The sequence below is a fragment of the Heteronotia binoei genome, chromosome 20 (genome assembly GCF_032191835.1).
Source record: "Heteronotia binoei isolate CCM8104 ecotype False Entrance Well chromosome 20, APGP_CSIRO_Hbin_v1, whole genome shotgun sequence".
In the NCBI taxonomy this organism is placed as follows: Eukaryota; Metazoa; Chordata; class Lepidosauria; order Squamata; family Gekkonidae; genus Heteronotia; species Heteronotia binoei.
Genome location: NC_083242.1, coordinates 21,990,180 through 22,007,101, shown reverse-complemented (window position 1 = coordinate 22,007,101; position 16,922 = coordinate 21,990,180). Strand labels below are relative to the sequence as shown.

The window sequence follows — 16,922 nt, the reverse complement described above, 5'->3', positions numbered from 1 at the left end:
GAGACACGGTAATAGCTATGCAAAGAAAAACAACCATGAACCAGTGCCTCAAGGATATTAAGGATCATAAAGGAATAGAAACAAAAATGATGTTGAAAATATAAGTATGATTTATAGTGAGAAATATATCATTCAACCTTAATATGTAACAAACATAGGGAAACAAAATACATAACGTCCCCAGATTGGATAATCACACAACATATAAAATAAGCTTTATGTGTGCGTATGCCATACAAAGCCCGCACAGTCAGGGACCCAATCAGGGCTTTTTTTTGTAGCAGGAACTCCTTTGCCTATTAAGCCACACACCCCTGATGTAGCCAATCCTCCTGGAGCTTACAGGGCTCTTCTTAAAGGGCCTACTGTAAGCTCTTGGAGGATTGGCTACATCAGGGGTGTGTGACCTAATAGGCAAAGGAGCTCCTGCTTAAAAAAAAGCCCTGGATCCAACTAAATAAAATCCAATGAGGAAAAATCCTTCATGTGTAGAAAGTACACAATCCCCAGCTCCCAGTGCGAGATCCCCCGGTTTTACAGACTTCCCCTCTCCCCCAGGCATTTTAAAAGGTGTGCTGTCCCTTTAAATGTGATGGCCAGAACTCCCTTGGAGTTCAATTCTGCTTGTCACACCCTTGCCCCCCCCCATAGGCCCAGATACCCATGGATCAATTCTCCATTATACCCTATGGGAATCGATCTCTGTAGGGAATAATGGAGTTAGGGTTGCGAATCCCCAGGTGGGGGCAGGGGATCCCCCGTTTTGGAGAACCTCCCCCCGCTTCAGGGTCGCCAGAAAGCGGGGGGAGGGGAGGGAAATGTCTGCTGGGAACTCTATTATTCCCTATGGAGATTTATTCCCATAGAAAATAATGGAGAATTGATCCGCGGGTATCTGGGGGTGCTGTTTTTTTGGGGTAGAGGCACCACATTTTTAGTATAGCATCTAGTGCCTCTCCCCAAAATACCTCCCAAGTTTCAAAAAGATTGGACCAGGGGGTCCAATTCTATGAGCCCCAAAAGAAGGTGCCCCTATCCTTCGTTATTCCAAATGGAAGGCATTTAAGAGGAACATGGTCCCTTTAAAGGTGATGGCCAGAACTCCCTTTGGAGTTCAGTTGTGCTTGCCACTCCCTTGCTCCTGGCTCCACCTCCAAATTCTCCTGGCTCCACCCCCAAAGTCCCCAGATATTTCTCGAATTGGACTTCGCAACCCTAAATGGAGTGCCCGGTAGACATTCCCCCCCCCCCACACACACTTTCTGATGATCCTGAAGTGGGGGGAGGGCCTCCAAACCAGGGGGTCCCCTGCCCCCGCCTGGGGATTGTAGGAACAACAGGGGAATCACAGGGAGGATAAATGCAAACAACAAAAACAACCTCTGTGATATGAATAACTACCAAACTTTTTACAACCTGTGTTAGAGTTTGGTTATTTGTATTTTCAAGGTGGTGCCTTTATGAAGCCTCAGTGTTTGTATCCAATCTGCATGAAGAGCTTTGGGCCAGCAATGGAGTTGAAGGCTTTGCTAGGCTTCTATTGAAAGGAACTGGCTCACTCCCTTGTATTATACAGCACAAGTGGAAGATATCATAATATCAGATATCATTTGGAATACTGTGTACAAGTCTGTTCACCGCACCTCAAAAAGGATATTATAGCACTGGAAAAAGTGCAGAAATGGGCAACTAGAATGATTAAAGGGTTTCCCTGTAAAGAAAGGTTAAAACGCTCGGGGCTCTTTAGCTTGGAGAAACGTCAGCTGTGGGGTGACATGATAGAGGTTTACAAGATTATGCATGGGATGGAGAAAGTAGAGAAAGAAGTCCTTTTCTCCCTTTCTCACAATACAAGAACTCGTGGGCATTCAATGAAATTGCTGAGCAGTCAGGTTAAAATGGATAAAAGGCAGTACTTCTTCACCCAAAGGGTGATTAACATGTGGAATTCACTGCCACAGGATGTAGTGGCAGCTACAAGCATAGCCAGCTTTAAGAGGGGATTGGATAAAAATATGGAGCAGAGGTCCATCAGTGGCTATTAGCCACAGTGTATATATATATATATATATATATATATATATATGTGTGTGTGTGTGTGTGTGTGTGTGTATGTGTATATATGTATATACACACACACATATATTGGCCACTGTGTGCCACAGAGTGTTGGACTGGATGGGCCATTGGCCTGATCCAACATGGCTTCTCTTAAGTACTGATGAAGTGGGAAACACAAAATGCGTCTATTATATCACACCTGGGGATTGGCAACCGTAAGTGAGAGAGCAGAGAAGATCTAAGGCAGGGTTGTCGATCTCTTTTATTATGAGGGCCAGATCTGACATAGAATCATAGAGTTGGAAGGGACCTCTAGGGTCATCTAGTCCAACCCCCTGCACAATGCAGGAAACTCACAAACACCTCCCCCTAAATTCACAGGATCCTCATTGCTGTCAGATGGCCATCTAGCCTCTGTTTAAAAACCTCCAAGGAAGGAGAGCACACCACCTCCCGAAGAAGCCTATTCCACTGAGGAACCGCCCTAATGGTCAGGAAGTTCTTTCTAATGTTGAGCCATAAATGAGACATTGCCAGGCCGGGCCATGTGTGTCATCAAATGTAATGCCAGGTAGCAGAGATATAAACTTTATAAAGAAAAACACAATTACTTAAAAAAAAAAACTAAAATAAATCATGCTTAACATATTAGTACTCCTTGGTCTTAAAGGTGCTTTCTTTGCACCTCTCCCATGAGATCCAGGGAACTGGGAGGGAGAGGAGCCTCAGCCAATAGAAGGAAGAAAGGCTTGGCTCAGTAGCTTTGCTGTGCAATTGAGAGAATCTGGCAAAACAAGCTCCATCTCCCACCCTCCCTTCCTCCCCAAGGCGATGAGCCTCCGCCAATGCAAAAATAGAGGCTTTGCTCTGTAGCTCCTGTGCGATTGAGCAAGCCTTGCAAAGCAAGCTGTTATGCAGAAGGAAGCAAGAGGAGAAGGAAGCAGATGACATCTAGTTGCCAGGGGGCCTTATAGGAGCCCTCCAAGGAGAGCCAGTTTGGTGTAGTGGTTAAGTGTGCGGACTCTTATCTGGGAGAACCGGGTTTGATTCCCCACTCCTCCACTTGCACCTGCTGGAATGGCCTTGGGTCAGCCATAGCTCTGGCAGAGGTTGTCCTTGAAAGGGCAGCTGCTGTGACAGTCCTCTCAGCCCCATCCACCTCACAGGGTGTCTGTTGTGGGGGAAGAAGGTAAAGGAGATTGTAAGCCGCTCTGAGTCTCTGATTCAGGGAGAAGGGCGGGATATAAATCTGCAATTCTTCTTCTTCTTCTTCAGGGGCCTGATTTGGCCCCCAGGCTGCACGTTGACACCCCTGATCTAAGGATTCAAGTGTCCAGTTTAGCCTCTGTCATGTGAAACCTCTTCTGGTATAGGGTGTTTTCAGCCAATGCAAGAGATTCTTTTGGGAAATACCTACACAGTCTAACCCAGTTTTTTTTTTAAACTTTGCATTTTAGAATATTTATTACTTTTTTAAAAATTAGATAGAAAGTCTATTGTTGTTGGGTTTTGAGCATTTTATGATTAATATACTTTGCAGCCTCTTTGGAAGACTTCTCCACGAAAGAAATTCTCAGGGAAAGGTATCACATTAGGATCTTCCTTGCAGCCAAGTGGAACTCAAAATAAAAAAAAGAGCTTGCTGCAGTAGGTAAATGAATCCCATTAATCAGTTCTGGAAAAAGAATTAATGAACACGTATTACAGTCCGGTTTTTTCTCCCTGTTTCTGTAGGATGGATGACATTCAGTTGTGCAAGGACATCATGAGTCTTAAGAAAGAGCTGCAGAACTTAGTAGCAACTCCAGGTAATTGTTTAAAAGCAAATGTGGCAAGCACTGCAAAAAATAGTAAAACTGACTAAAACTAAAGAGCCCTGAACACCCCATCATGACAGAAGGCCCAACTACCAGCTCACAGTGGCCAAAACAAAAACTTCCATATATGCCTGCCCTTGATAGCTATGCAAGCCCAATTAGATCTCAAAAGCTAAGCAGAGTTGACCATGACAATTGCTTGGATGGGAGACCTCCTTGGAATACTAGCAGTCAGGAGGCAGGGGCAGGCTTTATTCAACCACCTCCATGAATATCCCCTAGGTCCCCAGTAGGGGTCAGTCACCAGAGGTCGCCATAACTTCCAGGTGCTCATACACACACACACATGCACACACAAGCACGTATAAATACAAAAAGAAGAAGAAAAAGACTGCAGATTTATACCCTGCCCTTCTCTCTGAATCAGAGTTTCAGAGCGGCTTACAATCTCTTTTATCTTCTTCTTCCACAACAGAGGTGGGTGGGGCTGAGAGAGCTCTCACAGCAGCTGCCCGTTCAAGGACAACTATTGCGAGAGCTGTGGCTAACCCAAGGCCATTCCAGCAGGTGCAGGTGGAGGAGTGGGGAATCCAACCTGGTTCTCCCAGATAAAAGTCTGCACATTTAACCACTACACCAAACTGGCTCTCACACTTAATCACTACGCTAAACAGCCCTCCCCCCTCCACATATAACAGGAAGAGGGTGGATCAAAACAGGATGGAGAAGCAAAGGACCAAAACAGATGTGATATGAAAGATCAAAGTTGTCTGTGACTTTTTCCCATGGTGTCAGCTTGATCAAAGGAACTGTTCAGGGTATATCTTTGGGACTGTCCTGAGCCTCTTCTCTCCTAAAGCAATTAGGAATACTCCCTCTGCTAAAGAGGCTTTAATAATCTCCCAAACCCAACCAGGTAGTCCTCTTTAGATTTGGGTAACCAATCAAGGAGGATGAAGGCCAAAGGAGCACAGCAGGGTCCTCTTGGATAGATCCAATCTACAACCTCGGGCTGGAATCGCAGAAAATTTCTCCAAGCAAATAAACACACGGGAGTTCTGTTCGTTGTACTCTACCATTGGTGGAGTTGAAGCTGCGATTAATGGCCCTTCTTAACTCACCCAAGTCATCTAATCACAAAAGCACTATAGAACATTAGTCAGAAGCAAACAGATTGGAGCTGTGGAAACATTTGTGACTGCCAAAGTTCTCTCCAAAAAGTACCATGGAAACAGACACGCCGCAAAATTAGAATTGGAAAACTATAATGATGGGTTGGTTCCAGCAAGCTGTTTGAGCCACTTGTTCTTGCCCATTTCTCCTCCTTTCGGCAGCTGCCATGATCCCCATTCAGTGGTCAAAATCAGCCCCCCCCCCCTCCTTTTTGCAGCAGTGGGAAAGTTGGGTTGGGTCCAGCTCCGTCCATCTAACTGAACCCATCTTCTTCTTCTTCTGGACAGAAAAAGACAAGACTAAGCAGGAAAAGCAAAGAGAAGATGAACTGATTCAGAAGATCCATAAATTGGTACAAAAAAGAGATTTCCTGGTCGATGATGCAGAAGTGGAGAGATTAAGGTAAACACTGACAAATGAAACCGCAATTGTTTGGGTACACGGTGTCTTTTAGTACAAATGGAGTGTGGTTCTTGATGTTCTAGAACAGGGGTGGCCAAACTTTGGCTTGGGAGCTGCATGTGGCTCTTTCACACATATTGTGTTGCTCTTGAAGCCTTCACCGCCCCATCTGCCACTTTGGAGAAGGCATTTCTCTCTTTAAATCACTTCTCCAAGCCAGCCAACAGCTTGGAGAATGCATTTAAAGTTGCTTTCTTTCTACCTCTCCCTTCCTCCTCCCTACCCCAACTATTTCACTTCCTTCCTTCCTTCCCTCCCTCCCTCCTTCCTGCTCTTAAACATCTGACATATATGTCTTGCAGCTCTGAAACATCTGAACATTTATTTATATGACTCTTATGTTAAGCAAGTTTGGCCACTTCTGTTCTAGAACTCCTAAGAGTGCAGACAGAAGCAAAACTGACCACTCCCTATTTAAGAGCCCCTGACTTTTTGAAATTACTTTTTAGGGATGAAAGGAACTACAAAGGAAGGGTGGCAAGAAAGCCCAGGAGTATACACAGTTCTTTGGTCCAACAGTATTTTTGCCCAGAGCCATGAAGGGTTCATTTTTGTTGTTGTTGTTGTTTTGTGTACTACTGTTATTTCACTTAACAGAGAGAAAGAAGAAGACAAAGAAATGGCTGAGTTTCTGCGGATAAAGTTGAAACCCTTAGAAAAAGTAACAAAGTCTCCAACTGGTGAGTTTTTAAAACTTTCAAGGGGATGTAGCAAAGCTGAGGTGCAGACCATGATATGGCCCATGACTTCCTTTATCTCTGGGGCCTGCCATTCCACCCAATTTGGTGTAGTGGTTAAGAGTGGTGGACCGGGCTTGATTCCCTACTCCCCCACATGCAGCTGCTGGTATGACCTTGGGTCAGTCATAACTTTCTCAGAGCTGTTCTCTGAAGAGCAGTTCTCTCAGAACTCCCTCAGCTCCGCCTCCCTCACAGGGTATCTGTTGTGGGGAGATGAAGGGAAGGAGAATGTAAGCCAATCTGAGAGTCCGAGTGAAGGGCAGGGTGTATAAATCCATTCTCCTCTTCTCTTCTTCCCATCCATCTTGGTTGAAGGTGACTGATTTGTCCAATGCAACAACCTCCACCACATGAAGTTTAATTTCTGCCCAAGACCTTTAACTCAGACAACATATTCACATTGCAGGAGTAGGGAGGTAGAAAAAATGGTTGCCACACGTCACGGCCAGATCAAGGTATCTGGTCACCCCAAGCAAATCCATCACTTCCTCCTGTTCCATCTGCAGCTGAAAGGAAGCTGAACTTCAAGTATGCTGACAGTGTGTAGAGACTTGATCTTTTTTAGACAGCCTATGTATTCTGGTTTAGAAACTGGTCAGAAACATATGTTCCATCCCGTTGGTGAGGCATGCCTGAGGTGTTGATAACAAAGATTCGTTTCGTCCTGGTTTCAAATCCCTCTTCTGGATCTGAAGCACTATGGAGTGACAGGATTTTCCCGCCATTTTTCGCCAGGCACATTACCACCTCTTTTTTTTTTTTTAATGTTCTATTGGGAGAGCTACGGTGCTGAATAGCCAGACAACCCAATGGTGATGCTATTCTGCTGTCCTGCTTCACCACATAGTGGTCCCAAGAGGAAATAATAATAAAAAACCCCTCAGAATGGCAAAAAATGGTGGGAAACAAAACAGGACAGTTTGAATTGGCACAGCACAACAGTGACGGCTCAGTTGTGGAAGAAAAAGCGCTGAGTGAAAGTCATGTCCCTGTACCAGATTACTCTCTTTTAATCACTTCTCCAAGCCAAGTCAGCTGGCAGGTTGGAGATTGCATTTGCGTACTTTCCACATTTCCCCCCTCCCATCTCCTCCACTTATCTACCTTCCTTCCTTCCTGTTCTCAAATATCAGATCTTCATTCTGTGTGGCTCTTACATGAAGCAAGTTTAGCCACCCCTGCTCTGAACTGTGCTCTGATATGGGAGAGTGTTTATGCTTGCTAGGCTGAATTCTGTGCCCTCTCAAGTAATGAATGGTTGTTATAAGAAGGTGCCCTACTCAGTGAGGCTATGCTTATGTGCTACTGGTAAAAACTGATGCACTAGAATGCAGCTTACCAGAATGTTCCTTTTCCCTCAAATGTGATCCAGGTGGGAAGTGATACCCCCTCTAAGTATTGGAGTCTTGTGAGCAAAAGTTCTACTTTGTGAACTACTGGTTGTGAGCATTAAAAATTTGTTTGCTCTGGGGCCATTTTTCCTGAGCTAAGACAAAAAATGTGTGAGTTGGAGGCTAAAAAACTGAGCTAGCTCACACCAACTCAGCTTAGAGGGAACACTGGTGGGCAGCAATGTTGGTCTGAAGCAGTAGTGCTTGCACACAAAAGCTCATACCTTGAATAAATGTTTGTTGCTCTTAAAGGGGCCACTGGACTCAACATTTGTTCCTCGAATGTGAGAAATTTGTGGGTTATTTCATCCCTAGATGGCATGGTAGATGCATCAGTGGGAGAAAAATTGGGGAGCCATCAGGCTGGAGTGGATTCGGAGGTTACTTTGGCTGTTGGGTAATGTTTTTTCTGTATGTTACAGAAGTAAAAAATGATGTTATGATTGCTTAGCCTGGTTTACATGGATTCTATTGTGGCTCGGCTCGAAACCTATAGGTTAAATGAGCAGTATCATTTAAGTCAGGGGTGTCAAACATGCATCCCGGGGGCTAAATCAGGCCCTTGGAGGGCTCCTATCAGGCCCACAAGCAACTCACTGTCATCTGCTTCCTTCTTCTCCCTCTCGCTTGCTTCCTTCTGCATCTCAGCTTGCTTTGCAAAGCTTGCTCAAACACACAGGAGCTACAGAGCAAAACCTCAATTTTCTCCATTGGCTGAGGCTCTTCCACCTCCTGGTCCCCTGGGAAGGGAGGGAAAGACCCAGAGCTCCCTTTGCCCAGTTCCCCAGATCCTATGGGAGAGATACAAAGAAAACACCTTTCCAACCAATGAGTGCTAATATTTTTTTTTCCAATTTAAATTTTTAATTGAATTTTTTTGTTAAACAACAAACATCCATCTTTTCACACATTAGAATAGTGCAAAAATATTTTAAGCATATTCTAAGTTAAAAAAAAGATCTTTGCGTTTGTCAGTGCCCTTTATAAAGTTTTTCTCTCTGTTACTTAAATTTAAATAAGTACACAATGGCCCAGCATGGCTCGGCCCAAGAAGGTCTCATTTATGTCAGATCCGGCCCTCATAACAAATGAGTTTGACACCCCGATTTACATAGTAGAATGGAATAGCAACTTTTGAACTCCAGCCCTGACATTAATGATACTCCATTCTGTTGCAGGCACTCCAGCAGAGAAGAAGGCAGAACCTCCTCCACCCCCTCTTCCTCCAAGCAAGCCCACCATTGCGAAAACAGGAATAGCTATTATTAAAGATTGCTGTGGGACCACCCAATGTGCTATCATGTAACTCCACCCCCCCTGGTTACACCTCCTATTCAAAGCACTTTTTGGGGGGGGGAGGGGCGGGGGGAGTGTTTCCTTTTCCATCCAATGAAAACTGTAGAGGGAAAAGGACATAAAAACATTCACAGTCTTGATAGGTGAAATGTACTGTACAATTTTCTTTTCCCCAGTAGCTATTGTATGCTGAATGTACCGGTTGGTGACTCCTTCACTGTTGCACGGACCACTCAGCCAGCATGTTTAGTTAAGACAAGGATTATATCTAAATATAAGCTATATCCAGAGAACAGGAAGGACTTCTTTTAAAAGAAAACACATCGGCACACCAGGGGGACGGCTCACAGGTTTCAGAGCCTGATGCCGGTTTTTAACTTTATAAATATGTGTATCTAAATACAGGGAAAGATTCCGTTCCAAGCCTATACCAGCTGTGAAGTAGAAAAATCATTCCACGTAATCTGTAGAATAGCAGTTTTAATAGTTTCTGTGTATAGGATGCATTGAACCCCTTTCCCCCCTTGGCGAGTCGCCTTTTAAACAGCAGGCCAGACAACCTGTGACACTCTAGCTATTTCGAGCGACAGCTTGTAATAGTAATATTGTAAATAGTGCAGCTATATAGTCTCTACTTGAAGCTGCTGGGAAATGGTCCAGCTGTTATGAGTTCCAATGACTTTTGCTGTGGCATCCCACCCAGCAGATTGTTTCTCACACTGACCAGAGGCCAAGGGATTGGAGGGAGAAGCTTTCGTTTCTGCTGAGTTCACTTCCAAAGCCTGCTCATCTGAAAGCTGTTCTCCTGGAAAAATCCTTATGTTGTTTACTGTAGAGGCTGGTCCAAGGTAGAATCATAGAGGTGGAAGGGATCTTCAGGGTCATCTAGTCCAACCCCCTGCACAATGCAGGAAACTCACAAATACCCCTCCCCCCTGACACACACAACCAGTGACCCCTGCTCCACAGCCAGAAGATGGCAACCCACCCACCCCCCCCACACAAACCCTCCAGGATCCGTGGCCAAACCAGCCTGGAGGAAAATTGCTGCCTGACCCCAAAGTGGTGAATAGCATTTCCCTGGATGTGTAAGAAGGGGCCACAGGAACTAAGCACCGGTGCAACCCTTTCCCTCTCACAAACTGCCTAAGTTCACAAAAATCAGCATTGCTGCCGGTCTTAGGTGCCTCTGCTTAAAAACCTTGGAAAGAAGGAGAGTCCATCATGCCCCGAAGAAGCCTGTCCTGCTGAGGAACCGCTCTGTCAGGAAGTTCTTCCTAATGTTTAGCCAAAAACCTCTTTTATTTCAATTTAAACCTAATGGACAGTTCCTGGTGAGACAGCCTGGTGTTTGCTGCTTACCGTGATTCTCTCACAGAAAGCTGAACTAAGGCATTTGTGATTTAGTAAGGAAGACTTAAGTCCCTGAAGGCAGATTAGAAAGCGCTGCAAATTTAACACGGGAGCATGCACAACCAGGATTCTAGTAGAATTAGCCATGAAAGCCTGAAGTCAGCCCAGTTCTGTTTTTTGTCTCATGTGCAAGTTCTATTAAGAAAGGCTCTTTGCCTTGTTTACTTAACAAGCTAATAAGATGGCAGATGGAACCAGTTGAAGTATCACTAGTTAAATGAGTTGATAGTAGGGTTGCCAGGTCTAACAAGGAATATCTGGGGACTTTGGGGGTGGAGCTAGGAGCATGGGTGTGACAAGCATGATTGAAACCCAAAGGGAGTTCTGGCCATCACATTTAAAGGGACCGCATGCCTTTTAAATGCTTTCCCTCCATTTGGAATATGGAAGGATAGAGGCACCTTCTTTTGCAGCTCAAACAATTGAACCCCCTGCTCCAATCTTTTTGAAACTTAGGGGTTGTTTTGTGGAAAGGAACAGGATGCTATGCTGGAAATTTGGTGCTTTTACCTCAAAAAACATCACCACCCCAAGCCCCAGATACCCACAGATCAATTCTCCCATTATTCTCTATGGGAATCGGTCTACATAGGGTATAATGGAGTGCCCAGCACTCCTGAAGCAGGGGAAGGCCTCCAAACTGGGGGATCCCCTGCCCCCAACTGGGGATTGGCAACCCTAGTTGGTAGCTATGAGGGAAGGCAGATGTCAGAAAAACTGTTTTTAGATATTCAGGGAGGATTAGCCAGGAAGGATTAGGGAACGATTCAAACAAAACACGCTGAAAAGCCAAAATCAATCACCATTTGTGAAGGACACTCAGCAGCATTCCAGAATCAATGTTACAGGAAACGGTTGGTTGTGCAGCGCCACGACAGAGTCATGGCACCTTGCCTGCTGTGCGCCACTCAATATTCAAGACTGACTCATGGCAAATAATCTCAGTGCACTGCGTATGTACCTGCAAACAGGGAGAAAGATGGTCAGCGCTTGCATGGTGCATTCGTTTATGCAGAGGGACGAAACAAGTAGTGCCAGGAACTAGAGAACTGTGGAAGATTTTGTTTGGATTCATTTCTTCCAAGAAGCTCCAACTAAGATGGGACAGTGGCTGTCCCAAAGGCAAGTTTAGACATAAACCTACCCCAGTCTGAGCAATGACTCAGTATGCTGTTGGCCTTAATCTAGTCCCCACTGATTTCGCAGAGAGGCGACACATCATGGAAAAGTACTATATGAGCACATTCAGGTTGCTCCAGCTAATAAGCCAAGCCTCCCTGGATGAAGCAGCAGCAGGAACAGTTGGTGAAAGAAAAGCCATTCCTGACCCCAAATGAAGATCAGTGAAAGCCCCTGTAGACAGATTCCTGTAATACCACCGGAGTGGGGGGTCGCTCTTGCAAAACCCTTTCCCAGAGGCTCTCTCTCACAATACACTCATAACAGCCTGTTGTTTCTATATACTCCTATTCAAGGCATTTTCTGTAGCAGGAACTCCTTTGTATACTAGGCCACACACCCCTGAGCAGGGGTGGAATTCTAGCAGGAGCTCTTTTGCATAATAGGCACACACCCCTCATGTAGCCATTCTTCCAAGAGCTTACAAGGCTCTTTTTTTGTAAGCTCTTGGAGGATTGGCAACATGAGTGATGTGTGGCCTAATATGCAAAGGAGCTCCTGATAGAATCCCACCCCTGCCCCTGATGCAGCCAATCATCCAAGAGCTTACAGGGCTCTTAGTACAAAGCCTACTGTAAGCTCCAGGATTGGCTACAACAGGAGGGTGTGGCCTAATATGCAAAGGAGTTCCTGCTACAAAAAAACAACAACCCTGTTCCTATTTAAGGCATTTCACTCATGGGAAGGCCAACTACATAGTTATTTATCATCCTTGCCAAACAAAAAAAAAAAAGATGGTGGGGAGTTTCCATGGGAACAATCCATGATGATGCAAACATGCATAGGATACCAGACCAAGTAGACAGTCTAGAATGGATTTAGAATAAAATTTGGGCTTTTGTTGGCGCAAAATCCCAGCGATGAATGCAGGAATTTACAAGGGGCTGTAACTCCACATTGACTGGAGGAATGCGCAGTAGGCAAGTATTAATGGGCAACAGAAAATACCCTCATATTCTTTGGTTAAGAAGCTGATGAAAAGTTTTGATCAGGTTGAGGACCAGGGTTTGAATCTGTGAGGGGAGGAAGCCCGTTTGAGCCTTGGCTGCTCCCCCACTGGGGTGACAGTCCCAGCCTTGCAACCAGTTGCTCCAATTCATGTAATTTTCCTTGTACCTGAGAGCACAAAGATGCATCCATGTTCTAAGTATGCCAAAATGTGTCTGTGTCACGTAATGGTTTTCAGTCGTGAATGAGAATTCCCTGATGTAAAAACATCCGTTTTAATAAAAACAGTAATAAAAAGTTCTTGTGAAATATTCCCTGGGCAGTTTTACATGTTTTTCCCCCCCTCTCTTGCCCTCACTGGCTACCCTTAAAGTCTGGCTAAAAAGAAGAGGAAGTCGAATAAATTTAACAGTACCACACAACACTGAGAGGGGCCATTCCTCAGCAATGCAGCATCTAGTTTACACAGAGACCTTGGCATCTTCAGTTGAAAGGATCAGGTAGCAGGTGATAGGAAAAACCTTAATAGAACAAGGCTCCGATTCAGAATAAGATGGCTTCCGGTGTCCCTCAGTGTTCATGGTTGGTCAGGCTGCTGGTGTGCTTCGCCAAACAGATCAGGACACACAAGGAAAAAATATAGATTTTTATAGATCGGGGTGCCCAAACTTGCTTAATGTAAGAGCCGCATAGAATAAACATCAGATCTTTGAGAGCCACAAGATGTGAATGTCAGATGTTTGAGAGCCACAAGACAGGAAGGAAGGATGGAAGGGAAACATAGAGAGGTGGAAAGAAAGCAACTTTAACTTTAAATGCATTCTCCAAGCTGCCGGCAGGTTTGACTTGGAGAAGTGATTGAAAGAAATCAATGCCTTTTCAAAGCCAGCCAATGGGGCCGTGGGGGCTCTGAGAGTCACACAATGTGTGAAAGAGCCACATGTGGCTCCCAAGCTGCACTTTGGCCACCCCAGTTATAGAGGCAGGCAGCCATGTTGGTCTGAAGCAATAGAACAAAGTTAAGAGTCCAGTGGCACCTTTAAGACCAACATATTGGCCCCTTTTACCTGGTGCCCAGGAACAAATTCCTGGCTAAGTTTTTAAGCGCTTTACATTCGTCTGACCTCGATAAATTAGCTTTTTGTGTTATCAGATGTGGATTCTTTTGTTTCTCCTTTTCACTCTAGCGCTAGGAAAATCAGAGCAAACATTTCTAGGAAAGTAAACACCTGAAGTAAATCGTAATTTTTGAGCTGAACTGAGAAATTTCAAATTTGTATGGTTGCTTGCTTGTAAATTTGTTTTGGATTGTAAAAGCCAATGGACATAGACATTACTACTACTTTTAAGACCAACAAAGTTTTATTCAGGGTGTGGGCTTTTGTGTGCAAGCACACATTATCAGACAATCAGACACTGTCTGATGAAGTGTGCATGGACACAAAAGCTCACACCTTGCATAAAACTTTGTCGGTCTTAAAGGTGCCACTGGACTCTAACATAGATTTTTTATAGAACAATTTCACCTGAGACATAATGCTATTTGGTTTGTCATATTCTCTGAAAACTGGCATCAGTGACCAGTTTTCTACTTCTACATTTGCACAACTTCAGTTCTTATAATTATATTCCAATTTATTCTAGATAAGAACATAAGAGAAGCCATGTTAGATCAGGCCAATGGCCCATCCAGTCCAACACTCTGTGTCACGCAGTGGCCAAAAAAATTACACACACACACACATATATACACACTGTGGCTAATAGCCACTGATGGACCTCTGCTCCATATTTTTATCTAACCCCCTCTTGAAGCTGGCTATGCTTGTAGCCGCCACCACCTCCTGTGGCAGTGAATTCCACGTTAGATCTTTCTTACAAGGAGCTCAGGGTGGTACATACAGTTCTCCCAACATATTCTCACAGCCACCCCATGAGGAAAGGTTAGACAGAGAGTTCCAGGCCCAAAACCATCTAAAGCAGAAGCCAGGACTTTCCACCTGTGATTGTAGTTCACCCCTTCATTTTGCCCCATGGATGTGGACAACACATGTTCTATTCAGTTTTTAAAAACTTAAAAACAGCAGCAACATCGAGGCAGGGAAGAATATGAAAGAGGTCCTAGCTGCAGCAGGAATCCAACTGTTATGCTGTGGGGCTTGACCAACACGCAAGGGCCCTTTGTCTACCCCAACTCATAACAGCTGCATTGGTAGCCCCTCCCACTTAACCTATTGGGCTGTGCTTTCTGAAAGATCAAACCCACGGCGTAATAATAACTGTCTGATGGCATCCCCTCGTGTCATGTCCCACTACGAAAACCATCTCCAGCAGAAAGACTTAATGTACCGTAGCCAAATGATTCATCCCCTTCTTCAAACGCCCACAGAACTGGCCTCGTGGATGCAGATAGTGGGAAAAAAAGAAAGAGATAAATGAACAAAGAAAGGAAACAGAAGGGCACACAATCCCAAACACCAAGCAGATGATTGTGTTATTTAAATGTTGTACTGTGTCCAGAGCAAGCAGGGGTAGGTGATAAATCAATAATTATTATTAATAATAATAATGTAGTTGCATTGGGCTATCTACTGTGCTACTAGCAGCTCCATCCTGACCAAGGCTTCTTTTGCAGAAAAAGCCCAGCAAAAACTCATCTGGCTATTAGGCCACACCCCCTGATGTCACTATTTTATTTTTATTTTAGTATATTTCTATTCTGCCCATCTCCCGTAGGGCTCAGGACGGAGTACAACATATGATAAAACAATCAAATACAATAAAAACATTCTATAAACAGACAACTCAACAGCACTCAGATTACCACGTCATCACATATTGCCCAGCCTAGCCGTCTCACATCATGGCAGTTTTTATTCCATTTCCTAGCACAGATGATAGTGCTGGCCATGGAGGCCAACCAGATCAAGAATAGACGCCCGCAGCCTCAGCTAAAAGCCTGGCGGAACAGCTCCGTTTTACAGACCCTATGGAAGGCTAATAAGCCAGGTAGGGCCCGGATCTCAATAGGGAGCTGATTCCAAGAGGTCGGGGCCAGGACTGAAAAAGTATAACAATAATGTCCAGTGGCACCTTTCACACAGGGCTTTTTTTTCTTAGAAAACGCCCACCAGGAACTCATTTGCATATCAAGCCACACCCCGTGACATCACCATTGTTTCACACAGGGCTTTTCTGTAGAAAAAGCCCAGTAGAAACTCATTTGCATATTAGGCCACACCCCCTGGTGCTAAGTCAGCTGGAACTGCATTCCTGTGCGTTCCTGCTAAAAAACCCACTGATCCTGACCAACCCAGTTGAATAAAAGGTTTAACAATCCTAGATGTCAAAATGCTTGTGAAGCTGATTTCATTTTGTAAGCCATAAACAGAGTTCCAATTTCTGCCATCCAACTCTGAATCCCCTGAGACATTCTGGCATCTGGTATCAGACACTGGGAAATAATGCAATGCACTGTAGCCAAGCTGCCTCAAAGAATTCAGTTCTCTCCAAGCTGCCACCAGAGACCCCAAGACATTACAACCCAGAGAATTCACTGTAGTGCAAGAGGGAGGGAAGGTGTGCTTACATAGACCACTGTTACAGGTTACCCCATTTCTACCACCCTGGCTTCTGTGTAGTCACCTACTGAGAGACTAACCAGCTGACCTACTAAGGAGAAGAGTATGTGGCTCTCAGAGGCAATGGAGAACTGCCTTCTCCAACCACTGCTTCACATTTTGCTTGGACACACATTAATGCTTAATGAAGGCAGAAACAGCAGACCAGGTCCTGCATGTGCCCTTAACAGGAATGCCTTGGGGGAAAACAGCAAAGGATGTGTGGGCTGAGACCTTTAAAGGCCGTGATATATTTGCCAACTCACATTGGTCCATGATAGTATGAACTGGCCAATGGGACAGATGATGTTTAAGGTGTTCACGGCCAGAGTCCATTGGTTGTAGATTTTCCTGGCTGTGTGGCCGTGGTCTTGGCACTGCGAGACCTGACGCTTCGCCTAACTCAAACAGGACACAGTATCTTATTCCAGGACACTGTAATGCTGGACAAAACATCCGATTACCATGTTAGATTACACAGAGAAGCCACTAAAATCCAGAAACATAAACACAATTTCAACAGGAAGGAAGGAAGTTTAAAAATGAATGAACATGGCTCCCAGTCCTGAAAACAACAAAATGCTCTACAGATGACAACAGCACTACAGATAAGATTAGAATTTCAATAGCCAATCCATATACAAAAGAACCCCATCAGGTAAGCTCCTCCATTAGAATGTCACAGTCCAGGAAGCTCCCACAAGATAGTGACTCAGCCCTACCCCACCTGCCTGAGTAGATATAAATTACCTGCCTACCAACTTCTTCTCAATTTGACCCAGAGAGAACTCCAGTTTTCTGGGTTACACCTCTGAGGATGCC

General features: G+C 44.7%; 2 protein-coding genes across 2 annotated transcripts in view; one reads left to right on the top strand and one right to left on the bottom strand.

Annotated features, from left to right (window-relative positions):
• Positions 1-9,080, top strand: part of BMERB1 (bMERB domain containing 1) — a 67,242-nt gene extending 58,162 nt beyond the window's left edge. Inside the window, exons 3-6 of the mRNA XM_060260581.1 lie at positions 3,796-3,869; positions 5,339-5,453; positions 6,111-6,193; positions 8,823-9,080. Of these exons, the coding sequence (XP_060116564.1) occupies positions 3,796-3,869; positions 5,339-5,453; positions 6,111-6,193; positions 8,823-8,950 (400 nt within the window). The 3' untranslated portion in view covers positions 8,951-9,080. The remainder of the gene's footprint in view (positions 1-3,795; positions 3,870-5,338; positions 5,454-6,110; positions 6,194-8,822) is intronic.
• Positions 1-16,922, bottom strand: part of MARF1 (meiosis regulator and mRNA stability factor 1) — a 539,974-nt gene that overhangs the window by 457,030 nt on the left and 66,022 nt on the right. The gene's annotated exons all lie outside the window — the stretch shown is intronic.